Source organism: Ambystoma mexicanum, chromosome 6q (genome assembly GCF_040938575.1).
Source record: "Ambystoma mexicanum isolate Mex_15411 chromosome 6q, UKY_AmexF1_1, whole genome shotgun sequence".
NCBI classification, from domain to species: Eukaryota; Metazoa; Chordata; class Amphibia; order Caudata; family Ambystomatidae; genus Ambystoma; species Ambystoma mexicanum.
Genome location: NC_090937.1, coordinates 666,840,937 through 666,860,443, shown reverse-complemented (window position 1 = coordinate 666,860,443; position 19,507 = coordinate 666,840,937). Strand labels below are relative to the sequence as shown.

The following is a 19,507-nucleotide window of genomic DNA, read 5'->3' as shown; positions in this document are numbered from 1 at the left end:
GAAGTGATATCATGGGAAGCATGGAACACGAACCTTCACCCCTTGACAAAACAGAAAGTGGCATCACATAGCATTGTTTCTAAATTCACTACGAAAAATAGTTGTAGTATCACTGTAAAGTGAATAAATTGCATACAATAATGGATCACCATATATGGTTAATATCAGTGCATAGAGTCATTACCAAATCACTGAATACAAAAATATGTCCAATGCCAAACGATAATAATGTGTTACTATATAGCACTTATGCTTAAGCGCTTCAAATATTTTATTTGTTTATCTAATTGTTCATTTATAATGCACTTAATACCAGCATTGTGGTTTCTAAGCGCTGGGTCGGGATTCAAACCTGTGTGTCCCTGTGTTGTCTTGCTTCCAAGACAAACGTGTTGCTGCTGGGCGATCCTTCCTCACCTATATATAGAAAAAAATATAGGTACAATAGCCCCCAACCTGTGTTGGTACTCATTTATCAGCCTTAGCAGGACGAAGGGCCGAGTTGACCTTGCTGGGAGTCTAACCTGCAACCTGCAGATCACACACATTGCAGCAGTGAGTGCTCAAGCCACTGAGCTATCTTACGAGCTATAGCTACCAGAACACCAGCCACTCCAGAAAGAAAGCCACATGCTGCTGGCCACAGTGCAGTAGCACTTAAAAAAAATAATAATTTGGATAGCAAGGAGGCCACAGGGGTAGCAAGGGAGACTTCAGGGGTCGCAATTGCGATCCCTGGCGACCCCTAAACGACGCCCCTGGATAAAGATCGAACGCAAGTTGCAGTGTCTCTTTTATGTGTCAAGTGCCAGAGTTCAAAGCACAGCATTTGCTAGGAGGCCACTAGTGCATGCAGATTCGTCCAGGGCGGTCCTCCAGCTTCTTAGGACCCGATCAAGCCAGCGCCATTAGCTGCGATTCTAGGATAACCAGGGCAGCTGGAAAGCATCCGTCCAAGAGCCCTTTCAAATGAAGTTACCGTACTAACAGAAAAGGTCAACAGGCAGCGTTTCAATCTACACGTGCTTTGCTGCCAAACGCAATTCTTGTCGTAAAGAGAACAATTGTGAATGTCGTTTTCAGGCATAAACGTTGGATGTCATGGGTACTGGCCCATATGACATTAAACAAGGAATCCAAGCAAGAACTTTATATCTGCCTTTTCCCCAGGATCAATCTGGTTTACCTTTATACGGCGTAGGTTCACAATTAACTTTTCACTGCTTCAACACTAGCAGAAAAGCACTGCCTGCTGTACAGCATGGGGATTCTGGGGCGCATCAGGCGTACCATTCTGGCATTAGCGGGGTGGCTAAGGTAGGTCGCTAGCAACACAAAGATGCGGCCCAAACATCTTCCACCTAAACAGGAAAAGAGAATTCTCACGACCACCATTTTGTACTCCCCAGTCCAGCCCATGTCCACTTCCTACTGCGATCCTGAAAACCAGTGCTCTGCTCCTGTGGAAGGCTCTTGTTGGGCCTGCGTTTCAGAAGCAGTGGACACACTTGGAAAGGGTGAGAGCTTGGGTATGCCTCAAAGTCTGGGTGTTACCAAACTTGCAGTGGGCAGATGCACCAGGGATGATCCAATAACTTCCCCCTTTCTTAAATGGAGTAAGGCAGCCTATGCACAAATGGCACAGTGTCAGCACCGTCACATTTCAGAATCGAATAATGTGCTCACCTTTAACGCAACACAAGCTAGACTGGCATCCCTTACCATCACTGCTCCTTTGCCACACCAGCTGCGCCACCTGATGGAGTGCTCATGAACCTGGCAAGAGTTTTTGCATGGCTATTAGGGTATGGACGACCACAGAAACTAATGGCCTAGTTAGTTACACCAAATACCAACAAAACTATTGGTGAGAAGCAAGATGCTGTAGTTTATTCATACCGGTCAAACACGGAACTAATGCCAATTTAGTCTTTTCGTTTTTTATTGCATCGCCATGATCATGGTCACTTGAAAAGGCCATCAAACAACTAGAAGAGCCACATGACAGATGCCTCCCAGCATTCAGTAGCTGCCTCCCGCTTCAAAAATCAAACCAAATACGTTTTGCTACATTGAATTCGGCACAGTCAATTGCCCCTAGGTCTTCTCGGATGGTGGGAGACGAGGGCAACAATGCTTACACATTAAAAGTACTCCACCGGAACCATGGTTTCAATCACCACATCACTTGGAATCAACCGACCCTTGTAGAAACAAATCAAGGTGGTTTTGGACAGTCTTAAAATACCCCTTATTTACGGATCAAGTCAAACTTGAAAATCAATTCAACCTGAAAAAGTCCAAATCCCAGAAGAACACGGAAAGCAATCAAAAATATAAAAGTGGGGCAGTTTGAGCAGCGTACCCTATCCGCGTTGCTCGAATCCTTAGAATTCCAGCTGCAAATGCTTAGAATCCTTCGAACTTATTGAAGTCCCCGCAGCCCCCCCAGATTAGGTAGGCTCCAATTAGATTTTTCCCAATACATAGCTAAACAAGGTTCAGGCAAGGAGTAGGAACATCCCACATCCGGGCATGGAATCCTCCCTCCCTTATAGGAAATCTTTCAAAAGTACACTTGTGCACATATACCAATTCTGTAATGGGGCTCTGAAGAAACCTTTTTCCTATTCTTCCTGTAAAGCAGCTGCTGAACATTGCAATGTGCAGCTGTGGTAGAACACAAGCAGTCTTGGAGCAAATTAAGGCTGATGGAAGAAGAGGCGGGTTCATTCAAAAGCAGTTGACAACACAAAACCACATTGGGACTAGAAAACTCACCAAATATCTAAAAATCAAGCCACCATAAGCGCTCAATGTAAGGATTCCTGCCTTACATATTGCCATTACATTAAAGGCACAAGCAGGACTCCGGAACCTCCAGGAAGGCCGGGCTGGGCGTCTGTTCCCAAGAAAGCCCTGGTCCAAATCCCACCCTCAGATGTACCCATATTTTCCTTCCAGCTTTAGGGCCTACAGGAGTATGTACAAGGACTTTGCATGCTGGGTTTTCTTGGTCATGGTTTTATACATGCCTTGGCTCACCGTGATACTGTGTCCGATTCAAAGTCTAGCCATAAGCACTTTGCTCACAAGCCTATGGTTTGGATGACCAGGACATAAATGGGTTCACAAAATTTAGTTGTGCAAACTTGGCAAATTATGATTTTTGGCATGCAAACCCTCCCACATGTTGTTGGGGGCATGGGGAAGTGTAAAGGCTTTACCACATGAGTTTGCTTGCCCAGGCTCACCATGAATCGAGTAATTTTCAGACAGACGCCTTTACACAGAGACCACCACTCCAGCCATCTCTCCTCTTGGCACTGCATCCCATTGACTACAGAAACAGTCCCATGATAAATATGGTGCAATTGTACACAGTTCTGTGCAGCTCATCCATCTCTCGCCCTCATCTCAAATATTTATCCCACTTTGCTTCGCGCCCTGCCACTACTGAATGTTCAATCATAATCCTTTTCCTATCCAATAGGCAAAGCACTTCAAAGCATAAACCATAGCAGGAGGCACCATACAAATTAAAGCTAAAAAGAGTGAGTAGCATACAAAATTGCAACTGCACTGGTGCAGTTACAGTAATATCAACCTAGATCCTTAAAATCTAGTCTAAGGCTGCTCCTACCAAATTAGGAGTTAAAACTAGAGCTCCTGGTGTTAAAGAAATCTTCATGGTTATAGACTGGGGCAGAGGACTAGAATGTAAAAAAAAAAAAAAAAAAAAAAAAAAAAAAAAAAAAGATTCACAAAGCAGGAGCTACCACTGAGTAACAAGGATCTAGCTTGGTGTAAAACGAACTGCCCCATGATCTACAGACTAATTATCTGTCCAATAAATTTGGCCCATTATGCTTGAAATATCTTCTTGGTGCGTCCCAATGCTACTTCATGCACATTCCCAAACACACAAGATGGGCCAGGACAATAGCGTAGGGGCAATGTACTGGTCTTCGAAACAAAACAAGGCGAAGCAGCACAGGTTTGAAGCCCAACTGCTTGTGTTCTACCACAGCTGCACATTGCAATGTTCAGCAGCTGCTTTACAGGAAGAATTTATTTATTTGTTCATATTTGTTAAGCGCACAGCAACCCGTAGGCATTGTGGCGCTGGTTATAGTCATGTTTAAATCTTAGTTACAGCAGACACGTAAACACATACAGCAGGAAGTGGCATTGGTACAAAGGTGCAGAAGGCATAGACGCAAGCAATCACAGAATGAACTATCAGTTAATTGAAGTGTCATTTTTAGATTTTTGTGGAAGGCATGGAGAGAGGTTTCAGATCTGAGAGCGGTGGGTAGCGTGTTCCATAACTTGGGAGCCAGGTAGAGAAAATCTTATTCCTCCTGCCTTTGCCCTAGTAATTCGTGGCACCAATGTAGGTTGGTGTACCCTAGTCTTGTGTATTGTGTTCTGGCTAAGGTGTTCGATAGGTAATAAGGTGCGGTTAGGTTGATGCATTTGTGTGCGGTGGAGAGAATCTTAAGGTGATTCGGTCTTTAACTAGTAGCCAGTGTGCATTGTTTCTTGCTTGAGATAGGTATTCCCTTTTGGGAATAGGGAGGGCTGCTCTGAGGGAGTTGTTTTGAGTAGTTTGGAGTCTGGCTAGATTTTCTTTGATGTGCCAGCTAGGAGGGAGTTGCAATAGTCCAATTTGGCTACTATGGTGGCTCTCACAATGGAGAAGCAGTTTTCTTTTGTTAGGAAAGGCTTTATGGCGTTGATCAATTTGGTACTTCGAGCGGAAGCAGATACAATGGCACCGACTGGTTTATCCATAGATAGTGTGGCATCAGTGTGGACTCCGAGCGTTTTGACTGAGGATAGGACTGGGATGACAGTTGTCAATGCAGATGTTTTGATAGGACGGACCTAGTTTGGCTAGCGTGGATTTTTGACCGAGGATGAGGATTTCCGTTTTATCCCTGTTGAGACATAATCCATTAGTGGCCATTCAGGCTTGGATTGTGGAATAAATTTGTTGAAGGGTGGATGCGTCTTGGAGATAGCTACCGGTGAGGGGAAGGAGCACCTGGGTATCATAGTTTGTGTATGCGACCCCAAGTGCATCCAGTCTATCAAAGAGAGGCTTTGTAAATAGATTGTAAAGCGTTGGTGCAGTTATGATCCCTGGGGGACGACAGTATATGATAGCAGGCTCAGCATTTTCTATATTAGAGAACACTTTCATGGCTCGGTCTTCTAAAAAGGAAGTGATCCATGTTGCTGCATGACTGGAGAAGTGCGCTGCGTGCGCGAGGTGATTTGTGAGCGTGTTATGGTCGACAAGATCAAATGCTGCTGAGATCTAGGAGCAGGAGTAAGGCAGGCTTACCTTTGTTAAGGATGGAGGCGATTAGATTTTTCAGATCTAGTAAGGCGGTTTCCGTTCGTGTCCTTTGCGGAACCCGGATTGTCTCTTACCAAGAATGGAGTTCGTTTTGAGGTACAGTTGGATTTTCCTGTGAGCAGCCTTATCTAGTATTTTAAGAAGGAATGGGGCTGTTATGGCTCTGTAGTTATTAGGTTGAGAGAGGTCTAGTGTGTTTTGTTTTTTTTTTTGGAGTGGGCGTACCCAGGCCTCAGGCAGTTGGGGACTATGCCCGTTTTGAATGAGGCGTTTATGAAAGCAGTAATAAGGAGCGAGTTGGTCAGCGCATTCTTTGATGATTTTTGGCGGGCAAACATCGCCCTTGCATACCGAAGGTTTAAGATGTTTAAGGATGTCTAAGACATCTACCTCAGATATTTCAGAGAAGGAGAATTTAGGAGGGATTTTATCTGTGCAAATGTGATGTGTTTGTTTCTGGGTCTTCTGTCTCGGTAGTGCTTTGTAATGGTCTGAGATTTTGTTCTGGAGGAGGACTATTTTATTTAGCATGGCAGTTTGTATGCTGGAGCACCAGGCTTGATCTTTAATGATTTTGTCAGTGCAGGTGGGGAGTACTGTTAATTCTTTAAAGATGGTAAAGAGTTCTTTGGATTGTGACTTGGCCATGGAGAGTCTGTTATTGGAGGTTTCTGATTTGGCTTGGAATATGGAGTCTTTGTATTTTTTTGTGCTGGTTCGGAAGATCTCTTTAGTTGTGTCACAGAGGTTAGCCTGCCAGGTTTTTAGTGCCTGCCATTTGGTGTTGCGCAGATTTAGGAGCTCTGAGAACCATTAATTGGAGTGGAATTATTTTTTATTTTCTAGTGGGGCGACTGTTAATGGAACTAGTCAGTTGAATAATTCCGCTGGTATGACAGGGTCAGATGAGAATGGTGGCGCTAGGCATGGGACGTTGAGATAGGCACCGATGTTCTCTGCAGCACATTCTTTTGTGCTTCTGGCTAATGTAGCCGGTGAGGTGGGCTTGGCGCATGGAGTTATGGGGATGATGAATTGTAGGCAGTTGTCTGTCCATGGGAGGGCAGTGTTGGATACAATGGTTGTGTCGCAGTTATGGTCTATAACCCAGTCTCAGATGCAACCTTTTACGTGTGTGTGAGATGTGACTGAGAAGCCAAAGTCACTAAGGTCTTTCGTGAAGGATGTGGCAGTTTTATCGTCCTTGAAGCCTAGATTTATGTCTCCTAGGAGTAGCGTTTTGGTAGATTTTTTGATATTGTTTCCTAGAAGGTGGGTGACTTGTCCTATGAAGCCCGACAGGGTATCTGGTGGGCGGTAGAGCACATGTATATTTATGGTACTTTAAGCCAGATATGACCCCTTTGGCCCACATGATCTCTTCTTTCACCTCCAACTTTCAGGGTTATGCAGATAAAACAGCTCCCTTTCAGGCTATCCCCGACCTCTTCCTTCTACTCCCTCATTCCAACTGTCTGCAATTCAGTACTGGTGTGCTGATATTTAGCTCTGCCTTAATGGCAGTAAGACCGATCATCCTCATTAGGACCGCCTTGGTCCTGCGCCTTCAACCACCAGTGAGGCAAAAGATCTGTGGGGGGGGGGGGGTCCATCTTCGACTCCACTCATCTCTAAAAATGTCCCACTACAAGCTGCACCTCCTCATGGGTATTCTACCTTTTGTCACTCCCCTCCCTGAGGCTCACCATCTCCAGAGCCCTGACTCTCTCTAGACTGGACTATTGCAACAGTCTCTTTCTCCATCTTCCTATATCTACTCGCCGACTTATCCAGAACAGAACCATGAGACTCTACTGGCTCCCAGTGGCTGCATGGATCAAGTTCAAGTCCCTCTGCATAGTCCACAAGTCTTTCTAGGGCCGGGTCCCGCACTACCTACAACACTCTCACTAAATACTCCCCTTCTAGAGTCCTCTGCTCGACCTCGTCCAGCTCTCTGCGGGTGAGCCGTTTCTCCAAACAGAGATATGGGGGTAGAACTTTATCCTCTGCAACAGCCCCCCTGCCGCTCTACCTCTTGAGCCTGATCTCAACTTCCAGAAACTCCTCAAGACCTTCCTCTTCTCTTCCTCGCTAACCCCCTTTCTCCTGCCTTCCTACCCAACTCTGCTCGGTTTCTCTGACTGGTTGTCTGGTCTCCAGAGCCACACAGGTCCCAGGCTCCCCTGCCAGCCCTACACTTGCCTGATCGCCTCTGCACTCGGAATACATTCCATGTGAGAGGAAACCTCTTCTGCACTTATCCCAGGCCCCCGATGGGACTGGGCGAACTGGTTCCCCCTACCCTCCCTCGCACTTCCTGTCTGCGCACTTGCACGATCTTGAATGCACTAGGCCTAGCAAGATCGTTTTGTCCTCTCCTTCCTTGGGCTTCCCTCCCTAGCTTGGTTGTGCCTGAACACCTCTCCATACTCCTTGTCATGCACTTGTACTATCTGGCAAGTGGTTAGGCCTAGCACAGCAACTTATTGATGGTTTCTGTACCCTTCTCCCCCCACCTTTTCTCCTTCCCTCTCGTCATGCATGCACTTGCACTAGTAGAAGTGCTCTGGCCTAGTATACTAGTTAATTCTGTTAGATTTCCCTTGTTCCCTTCCTGCCTTGAAGCGCTTCACTTGTGTATACGCGCTTTACAAATAAACAATTACAATTTACAAAAATAAATAACAATAGGGTGCACCCACCCAACTGATTTCCTCAGCACCACACCTACCGCTAAGAAGCAGCTATCATGCAACAACCACACCAGCTGCACAGATATCCGGTTCTCTCCCTCCCCTTGAACTGAGGTTCCCGAGGGCATTCAACCTACCAGCGCTTTGAGGTCATATTGATATTTTATTTCCATCGCGCTCATACAAAAGTGTTTCGGAGCGTGACAAAGCAAGGGAAGGGAACAGGGGAGAACAAAAACAACGATCTTACTAGGCCCAGTGGCATTCGCGCAAGTGCAGATCATACCAATGATATATAAGGCGCTATATAAATGCCAAGTAACATAACAAAAGAGGTATGTTTGTATGGCACCATTTAGCACTGAGACTCACAGTTAACTCCCAATAGAGGTCTCTCAAACTAGTCTTGCTCATTTAGTTAACAAACAAGAGCTAAATGGCTCGCAGAAACCATAACCCCAGAATTGGTTATCTACGCAGTGCACATTTCTACTGCAGGTCTTACAATGCATTCATGGACTACCCCACCAAGCTGAAACAATCTCGGCTACTCTCCTCCTACACACAACATCCACTCCAATACAACTCAGCATTGCAGGGCCCCCATGGCCATTTCCCCTTCCCACTGAAAACACCACTCCTTTACATCTGCTCTAAAGTCCCACCTTTCTTATCTGGAGGGAGCACCCCGATAGCACCAAATATCACTCTGCCCGGGACTACTCTTCTAGTGCCACTGTATATTGGATCACTCCTCCTATACATAGCCAGTCTCCCCTTAGATCGTGGTCAGCCTTGTATCTGGTATAGTCCCTGGTATAATGAGTTCTGGATATCTCCACAAACACCATAAAGAGTGGTGTGAAGAGGTCAGCGCATCACCACTCAGAAGAACTGCTAGTTAACATCTGCGGACTAGTCATTTGACAGAACACCCCAATTAGACCAAGTTAAATAACGGCAAAAGAGCATCGCAATATACAAAGTATGAGTGACAGGGGTCAGAAAACTTCAGCTCACCAGTTCTTTACTACACCTCCCATTAGCCTGAGCCAGCTTATTCAATGGTCAGGATCATGGGATTTGTATGCCGAAACAACTGCGGAGCTGCAGGTGAAGACCCCTGAGCTAGGAGGGTGCAAGTGTGATACTGCATACACCTTTCTTCAGTGTTCGCATGTTCCCAGGTCCTCATTTCTTGCTCCCAATGTTCAGGCATGAATAATTACACCAGTTTTTGGCCCATTATGTAGGAGATAGAGCGGGAAGAAAAAAACAAAATACCACACAGACACAGGTTTAGCCCTCTGCCCTTCCGAGGTGGATACATTTAGTACCATTTTATTTTATATTTTTTTAGTAATAATATTAGAGGCAGGACTCCTTTGTGAAGCACTATATAATAACGTGCTATTGGCCTCAGATTTTAATTTTCAAATGAGATTGTTGGAATATATATATTTCCAATGAAAAAACTTTAAGGGGACGTTATGGTTATTTTGGACTAATAAAAACCTATGAAGTTCAAAGAATAAAATTTGTTGAAGGGAAGTTATGGTTTCAAGTCAAATCGAAAAACCCCAGAAATTCGCCAGTTATGGTAAGCTAAACAACCATAACTCGTGCCACCACCGTGCACTGCTAAGGCTAACACCCAGGACAAAGATGACATCACAAATGTCATTGATGACATCACATGTGAAATCAATTTTGATGAAGTCCCTACAAGGAGTTGTGTTTATATTGTTGGTAACGAGATGTCAGGGGTGATCGGAAGACCCATCATGAACTACTTAATCTATTAAAGAATGTACTCATCTAATATCATTGTATTGAAGTGTTGTTGTTAATACAGAAACCTAATCATATATAAACATAGGCGATGAGTGTGGCATGCACCATAGAAGTACACTATTGGATAGTACAATAATGAATGCTACCGTATTAGAGTTTTGAGTAATGTTAAACATGTAATAACTAGCTAACAATTCAAGACTTACAGCACTTGTGCTGGTACAAACAACACATATGAAGAACCACAATGCATACAAATCAGAGGCACATACAGGGAAACTAAAGTAAGGAAGAAAGAAACTGCATCATCACAAAATGTTAATGACATTAAAGTTTATCTTCATGTATACAAATTGTGTGTTTGAGGCCAGCTCATCCCCCTCCCACCCCACCCCCCCATGTGTGTGCACCATGAGCTGAGACCAAACCCTAAGGAAAGTACTTAAAGCACATATGACAAGGTTAATGTCTAGATACATAGCACCTTTTTCAATTTTATTATTCTGGCTGCCAGTGAACAAAACCACCTGGCCTATATATGTCAATAAACAAAAACAAGTGGCCCAGATATGTGATGTCATATTTGATGTCGTGGGTGTTAGTCTTAGCAGTGCATGGTGGTGGCGCGAGTTATGGTTGTTAGCTTACCATAACTGGCGAATTTCTGGGGTTTTTCAATTTTACTTGAAACCATAACGTCCCTTTAACAACGTTTTTACTTTGAATTTCATAGGTTTTTACCAGTTCATGCTATTTTCCTACAAGTTACTAATATCATACTTACCCAATATAGCAATGGTTGTGTCCAATTTACAAAGTATCACCTTAAAACTGTGCCATTTCCCACCTTCTGGAATCATTTTTAACACTTAGATATACTTTTTGCAACTATTTCAACTAATTTCGTATCTGTAGATATCTACGAACATCTGACTTCATAGCGGACCTTCCAGACAGTGTCACATGACCATATGCTGGCACACAGCATGATGACGTGTCCGAGAACCCATCTGCACTTCACGATAAAATCTCTGCTTCGCGGACAGTTCAGAACTGCATTTTCTACGGATCTAGGAACTTTCAACTTCAACATTTCCCTTGCACCGCTCCAACACCTATTCCTACTCATTATCCATTAACAATCTAGTACACAGAACATATTTTTTGCAAAACTGCATCAGCTAATTCCATCCCTCCTCCCCAAGAGCCACCACCACTGCTGTTATCAAGGAGCATGAGAAACACTGCCCCCTACCTTAGGGATAACACACGTGCAACATTTTCCCCTTGTCCACCTACCCCTCCATACTAGTGTTTGGTTCCTCTTCCCTCATTTCCCTCCCCACCTTTCGTTCTCAGCTCTCCTGCCAAAAAAAATAAAAACATCCAAAAACAACAAAAGACATATTCCTTTAGGAACCACGTTTCACAGTTAAAAAATAGAACTAAAAAAAAAATATATATATGTATAGACACCCTCTATTTTATATTTCTCAGTAAAGTACATAGACTCAATGAAGCAGCGAAGAAAGTTTGCGAACATACCAACTGTTCACTGACTTTTTGTGGCAAAAAACACCCGTTTCTTCCCTCTACGAATGAGCTTTGCTTCTCCAAGATCGCCTAGTTATGTGGGAGTGCTGGAGGGCAGAGGTGGACACTCTGGAAGCACCCAACATTTAGCACATTTACGGACATCATGGCAATCTTGGTTGTTGCCAGTGCCATCAAAACTTTCAGCTCTAGTGAACTATTGGCGACTCAAGGGTGCTACACATACCCCAAATACCAAACATATAAAAAGACTTATGGCTTAGTTTAACCGAAGCAACGGATATTAATGTGGACTTTTTTTTTTTTTGGTGGGCAGGTGGAAAAGAGTTATGGATATCACTTGAGGTAATTAATAGGGTCACTGTTGGGGTCAGCAACACATCTATAGCAGCCCCTTCCTTAATGTATCAATTTTCGAGTACGGTAGTCTCTGGGTTGCTTTCACAAACATTAAAGATGAAGCAACATCCTGGGGGAACATAGTAAATGCCCACCACCCCCCCTCGTCCCACAGCCTTCACCGCTTAGGGGTTGGGCGAGAAGCGACTGGGCTCTCCTAGGCAAAGAGTATCTCCAGGAGGGAAGGCCATAGCACATTGTGGGGTCCATTAGGATGACAAAGCAATCGCATACTAACTTGGCAGTTTCAGTGGTGGTCTACGGGGGGTTATTTCACTAGTTTAAGGTCTTAAGTGTTCCACGTATACACCAAACAGCTTTCCTGCAAACAGAATTTGAACATGAATAGACAATGGGACCTTGACAACCTCAACTTGTTTTGCGCAACTAAAACTGCCTTACAAAGTAATATTTTTGATCTGTTCCTTGAAAGAAAAAATTAACACAAACAGCATTTTAAGTGGACTTCATAATAAATGTCCAAAAATCAACTTTTTTACTGAAATAAGTCAAACATACTTAACGTTAAAAAATGTTGTGCTTTTTTTTTTAGGACAAGAAATTGTTGAAGAGCCATTAGGGTGTAGTTGTAACCTCCTTCGCAAACTGGTATACTAACAAAACTTCTCAAAGTAAAAATGTTGGCCGATCTGCAGGCATTACATCTCTACCTGTTGCACTGGTCAGTAGTACACCTCAACTGTAGGACACCGAAAGGACCCTGGCTTTTCAGGGATCATGGAGCAAGATATACATGCAGCCAATCAGATCACAGATGTACCCTGCATTCTGGATCCATGTATGCTGCCTATGATAGGGTGCAGGGTTAAGTTCAGCAATGGTGTGCTGGGTAAGTAGGGGGAAATTAAACTCCATACCACAGGCACAAATTTCAATTAGCAAGCTAGTAGCCAGCCATAAAGCATTACTCAGAACCACAATCTTCTATATATACGCGTAGCACACCCTTTCTTACTTGCCTGCAGTCCTTGATCACTAGCCAATGGCTAGAGAAGAGTGCACATTTTGAGCCCTGCCACAGGGTTTACCGAAACGGACAGACATGGGGCATTCGCAAGACAGTGTACCCAGCTGGACATTTTTTTAATATTCCAAATTATTAATACACATTACATTGTAATGTCAAAGCCATGCACGAGGATATGATAGTTTATTTATATAGCGACTATACACAATGCGTTTCAAAGCGCTTCAAGGCAAGGGAGGGAACAAGGGAAAATACAACCACATTCTTACAGGCCATGAACATTAAGGATGGGAAATTAACTATCGTACTCGGCCTGACGACATTTCAGATAGTACAAGAGCTAAGACATAGATAAGGAAGGGAGGGGTAGAGTGGGAAAGAAATGGAGACAGGCGACTACCGTACTAGGCCTGACAACATTTCTGGTAGAGCCGGAGAAAAACAAAAGGTGAGGGAGAGGGGGTGCAGAAAGGGAGGGGAGGAACAAAACAAGCAACTATCATACTAGGCCGGACGACATTTCAGATAGTGCTGGAGGGGTGGTGGGGGAGGAAAAAACAGTAGTGGGAGGGTGGAGGAAACAGACGAGGTTGCTATCATAGGTCCAGGGACAATTTAGAGTAAATGCATAGAAGAAAGTAAGAGGAGGAGATAAAAAGGGAGAAGGGAACAGAGTGTAAGCAGTCAAAAAGAGTGGAGAAACAAGAGTGGAGAGCGAATACAATTGCAGAAGTCAGTAGTAACACATAATGTTGCAAGCCAGGATAAAAGATGAAGATGGGAACAGCATGATTCAAGGCCACCATGAGTACAAGATGCAAAGGAAGTCCAGCATGAGAGTTGAGAGAGTGACGCACCGTGAATGAAGTCCATAAAAGTCAAATCCAGCATTGGCCACAAGACGGTGATGGTGAAGGAAGGCACCAGGTGGGTGGGGATTGCTAAGTGGTGAAAAAAAAGCAGCAGGCAGGAAGGCACCAGGTGGGCGGGGATTGCTAAGTGGTGAAAAAAAAGCAGCAGGCAGGAAGGCACCAGGTGGGCGGGGCTTAGGCCAGGATCCAAAGGAAAGAGCTGATACAATCGACCAACTCCCTTTACACAACCTATGTGCATTTCCACATGTTGCAACTTTAGAAAGTTCAATATGGATTTAATACCAGTTTTAAGGTGTTTTGAAGGTATAAAGTCATTAAAAATTAACCTTTTAAGACATTTGCCCACATTCGACATGAAGTAAATTCTTCCATTTCTAATGACATCTGAAAACACAAGACCTTCCCCCATTCGTTGGGCAAGCTACACACTCGAAGCTATACCATGGCTCCCGGACCAAAAGCTCAAGTATAGTTTTGAACTGCACATTGATGGTTTTCGTTGACAGGCCCGTTTTGGTTCTGACAGTCCGACAGTGTTCTTCTGCTGTTCAAGTCGATTTAATTTCCCTTGAGACGGGCAACATGCTCACTCGGAAGCCAATACTAAAACGTCTAAAGATATTCATCTCTCTTACATAGTGCGTCTCTGCGCTCATTCCGGTTTTGTCACACCCACTCTACTGCCATAACTCACAGGCATCTGCAATCTTTGGCACCCCTGATGTTTGACAACTCATTTCAGCCCTAGACTGCATAGTAAATGGTGCAGGATCATGGGAGTTAAGCAAAACCCCAGCTTTAGAAATGAAGTGCTGTTTTCTTTAGAAACCTCCTACCTCCCTCATTTCATCTGCTTTTAACATTTAAAGCTCAGATCTTCTCTTCACATGTGATACCATCTAGAACGGGGGTTGCAACCTGTCACTCCCCGGGAGATTTGGATTATGACTCCCAAGATTCGTCACTGTTGACGGTACAGGCTAGAACTGATACTGTAGTCAATGGTTGCAGCAAACCCAACCCCCCCACCAAGCTAGAAAATCAACAAGCTCCATGCTGGGATGTATACCAAGATCAACTTGCATTCAAATAATAAAAACATGAAGAAAAAAATAAATAAAAAGCACACTGCTACGTAAAGCATGCATCAGGTCTTGGTTTCTTAGAGTGCTTCAAGCAACAAGCTGACCCTCCAATCTCACTAACCAGGAAAAAAAATGTGTACGTGACAGCAAAGTAATAAATGTTGAGTCGGAACGCTAGACTTAGAACCCACGTTTCCAAACATTAAAAATGGACAAAATCTACTCACAATGGATAATGAGTTCATGAATGTTATCCCCTCCTTACAGGGTCAAGATTTCTGCATTGGAGCCTTAAAGTGTTGAGGGAGTTGCACAGTCTGGATGAGGGTTTTGAAAGCTGCTCGTAAGTGGGGTCCATCCAACCTTCCACCCACTTCCTCTGCGGCCAGGAAGCTAAATAGCTATTACACCTTCCTTTGGCCCAGTCATGCTTCCTTCACCCTAAATGCACAGGATTTGGGTGAAAAGAGATGCCAAAAGGAATGCACAGGATTTGGGTGAAAAGAGATGCCAAAAGGACGTGCAGGCCATTTAGAGGCTGGGGTTTATCGAGGCCACCTGGGTACGCTTTTGTCGCCAGCCACTGTATGTTTGCTGCTGCCATGTTCATATTTGTTTAAATCGAAAAAACTGCTCTCCCAGGGGAGAATTTGAAGTTCTTGCAGTAGCACCTCTTTCCCATAGGAGGCCCAGGCTGAGAGCCAAGGTAGAGTTCTGCCTTGATCATTAATTCACCATAGGAGGAAAGTGGATATATGGTTAACGTGTTCCACTCGCCACCCTAGGATCAGAGCAAATGGTTAATCATGATGGTGCGTTTTAAAGAAACACTAAGGGCCTTAATTCACAGAAGCAGTTTTAAATGGCACAAACCCATAGGAAAAAGCTCTGAATCAGGCCCATAAACACCTAGGCCCCTATGCATGGAATTGTTTGCACAGTGCAAAGTAACTTTGCACTGCCGACACAACCCTCACTCATGGAACCGTGCACTGACTCTGCAAAAATACACTTTGTACAGTTCCATGTATCAGGGTTTGTCTCGGCAGTGCAAAGTCACTTTGAACCATGCAAATAATTCCATTAACCGGGCCCTTAGTTTATTTAAAGGCACAACTAATATGTTATGCAGGTTGACATCTGTAAATCCGCAGTGGGGATCATCCTCAATTAACCCCTGGGAGCTGCAGCATCAACCACAAATATGCTGACATAGTATGGAGCAGTCGTGGGAAGTGTTAACATGTATAACAGGCGTGCTATAAAAAAAATGTATCCCTGGCACTTATTTCGTTACAAATTAAGCACCGGGGACAACGAGATGGAGACGTTCAGCCAGCCTTGGGCAATACTCTGTCCCGTGGGAGGGAAATTGAGAAGACGCCCCACCCGCATGAAAGTGAGCACGCGCTGCCTGCCAAGAGCAGGAGGGAAGCTGGAAACACTGGCTCACATGACCGAGCCCTGGCAACGCCGCGGCTCTTTCAGCCGGATCAACTTCACTGAAAAGGGAAGGGGGAAAAAAAGCGACTGGCCTGGAAGGAAACGGGCCACGTCATATGCTTGAAAGTCTACTACCATTTTACAAACACTTAGTGGACGAGATTATAAACAGGAAACACTGTGGAAAATAACTGTTTCCAGAAAAGGGAGCGGCTCTGCAACCCGAGACCACGAGAAGCAACTTCGCAGAGGACAGCCCCGACTGCACTCACCTTTAAAAGTGCCATGATGCGCTCCGCTCAGAGTAGAAAGCTCAGCAAAGCTGTGGTGGGGAAAAAGAAAAACAAAAACTTATTAATTGGCGAAGTGTCGAGGTTTCCAACGTTATGTAATTACCCTCGGCAACGAGCGCGAGCACAGCAGGTCAACTGTGCTCCATCTCCGGCGCCCGCGCCCACCGAGGCGCACTGACCGCAACACCGAACTGCCTCCTGTCAGCGCCCATTAATCAACACCGCGTAACATCATCCAACACCCACACTTCCAACCAACAACAACCTGCCTCAAAGCACACAGAGGGGCCCTCCAGCCAGTCATAGGCGACCTCTGGAAAACCATCCTAACCAGGTATACTACCCCAGAAATCAACCCTCCCCGCCCCCCCCCCCCCAACTTCGGTCCCAAAGAGCAATCCGAGCGCCCTCAAACCAGCCTGAACATGGTCACTGCTCGTCGTAGGTGGGGGGGGGGGGGCACAGGGTTTCGCAGGGGGGGGGGGCTGCCCCCCCCCAGCGACGCCACTGCCTGTAAACTATCATCTTCAGGAACCCCCTACATACTCTGTATTCCCTGTCGAGCGCAAAGCTTCGGTGTCCAGAAAGTAAAACTTCAGCTCCTCGCAGCGCACGTTCGCTTTTACGGAGAACTGGCGCTCAGTCGCTCCTGTTCCCAGTGCTCTCGATATAATGCCCCACCCTATAGCGCATAGTCCCCAATCGCTCACCGAAAGAAATTTGGACGACAGGGCAACTGGCCGGTTGTTTCCTCTGCGCAGAGATCCGCGGAGTGTGCAAAGATGTCGAGAAAGGCAGATAAGGGGAAGGACGCCGGGCGGTGCCGCCCTCTCAGCACAGGGCCCGCCCCCACCACACCCTGAGCAGAGCCTGCAGGCTTCTGGGGAGCCTCACGGTAGCCACGGGAGACTGGTACCGTGGGAGCCGTGCCTGCAGGCAGCGCCCTTAAAAAGGTCAACACTGGGCCTCGTTTAGAGTTGTGCGGAATTTTGTAATGAAATATTGTAGGAGCAAGAAAGCAACGGTATATTTGTTTAATACCCACAATGGTCCCCGGCAACGCATTGAGAGGAGTAATCAAGGAGGCCCATCGTCCCACACCCACTCTGCAAACATTTTTTAGTCTGTTGCTTTGCCGCCAAGTTTCCCATTTCCATGTATAACACCCTGAAGCAGACCTGCTTGTTGCTTCGTTTGCATGCTGGAACTTGTAGTTTCGTATTTCCCATTGTAAGGGTGGCCCTACAAGTCCAACAAAACTGGCTCAAAGATTCCATATGGAACTGGGATACTTGGTAGCTATACTGTTAAAGGGAACCTTCTGTAAAGTCAAAAAAGTTTGGGGTCACTGTGGAATGTGTACCTCTACCACTAAGGTGAAAGTAAAAATAGGCAGACTTTCAGCAGAAAAGAAGCCCCGAAGACCACTGGCAGTGCAATGCAAGATTTGTTGATTTAGTGGTCTTTGATAAATATCATCAGATTTGACAAACAACTCTGACTGAGGCCCTCAGTGTGCTAGGACAACTAAGGGCTTCATAAAACCATATCTGAGGCAGTACATAATACCACTCTTAGTATAAGGCTGCACCACCTGTGAACATTTGGTAGTGTAGACAGAGCAGCCAGGCTTATTTTAGGAGGGAGAGAGCACTGTAGCTTCATACAAAGAAATTGTAACAATTGTAGCATACACATGGTCCAAAAAACACTGAAAGCAGTTATGTCTGGAAAAGATCTGGAGCTAGGCGAATGTCAGATATCAGGGCTAGCTAGCCTTTTAGTTGTAGCGCCTGAGCGCCTTCTATCCGGGGCTACAACCAAAAGACCCGGGGCTATAACCCTCTCAGCCTCCCGCACCCCAGCAACGCCTCTGACACAACTCTGTGTGTTCTAATGATTTATTATAAATACATGTTGGCCAAGATAAATCTTGGGGAAGGTAAGTTCTATCACATATCATATAAACACAATTCTAAAAACCAACTCAATACTTATGGTATACAAAGTGAAGTATAATCTCATTTAGATTACAATAAGCAGTCAAGGTGAGTCAAACCTATAGCACATTCAGAATGGTATTAAGCTATTCTTGGTTAGATGTACTTTGAATACAACAAGTAATTCAAGGGCAGTAGACCCTATTGGTCATAATATAAGTGTTATTCAACTATAGACACACTTAATTAGACCAACACTGTTCCAAGTATCTCTTGCAACATATGTAACTTTCTTCTTTCAATAATGGATATCGTTACATACCAATGTTACTTTTAAGAACACAGTTCACAGGGAGTAACTTATCTTATATACTACCTAGATGAGTATTAAGCTACTCAAGGATAAGTCTTAGCACAGTAAACTATTTTAGACGTGCACTAAAGCACTTCAGGGAAAGCACACCCCAACTGGTGAGTAATTTACAATGTACTCTTCTACCCACACAGGGAGTGACTTCAATCAGGCAAGTAAAGGTACTCATTTGAATTAACTCAGCAATATTACATCTTAAGAAGAACAGCAGCTATTTCAGGTCAATATAACCTATTGGTGTTTAAACCTTTACACTATATCCGTCTACTGAATAGATAGTTTAACCAAGGATACTTTTCAGATGTGTAGAATACAATATTGGGGTAAGTAAGAACTCATAACTATTTTAGAAGTGCTCTAAAGCAGTTCAGGGAAAGCATCACCCAGTTATACACTTTTAGAAAGACACAATGTATTTCAAGGTAAATAAGAAACCTATTATACTTTTAAGAATGACATTCAGCAATTCACAGGTAAATAAGAATTTACATACTTTTAAGAGGGGCGACCAGCAACTCAAAAACATGTATTAACTCCAAGACTGTTTTAGAAATGGACTAAAGCAGATCAGGGAAAGCAAAACCCATTCGCACACATTTAGAACAGTACACAGCTCATCAAGGTGGGTAAAACCTCTTGGAAGGATTTGACACACATTCCCTTTAGAAATGATACAACTCTACCAACTCTGTTGTTTTT

At 44.5% G+C, this 19,507-nt stretch overlaps 1 protein-coding gene across 2 annotated transcripts in view; it reads right to left on the bottom strand.

Annotated features, from left to right (window-relative positions):
• Positions 1-17,417, bottom strand: part of ANXA5 (annexin A5) — a 393,243-nt gene extending 375,826 nt beyond the window's left edge. Inside the window, exons 1-2 of one of the 2 annotated variants that reach the window (XM_069631165.1) lie at positions 17,206-17,417; positions 16,475-16,524 (exon numbers count right to left, since the gene is read on the bottom strand). In XM_069631165.1, coding sequence (XP_069487266.1) covers positions 16,475-16,489 — 15 coding nt within the window. In that variant the 5' untranslated portion in view covers positions 16,490-16,524; positions 17,206-17,417. Of the gene's footprint in view, positions 1-16,474; positions 16,525-17,041; positions 17,170-17,205 lie in introns of those variants that run through there. The other variant, XM_069631166.1, reaches the window with a different exon arrangement.
• Positions 17,418-19,507: the final 2,090 nt, after the last annotated feature.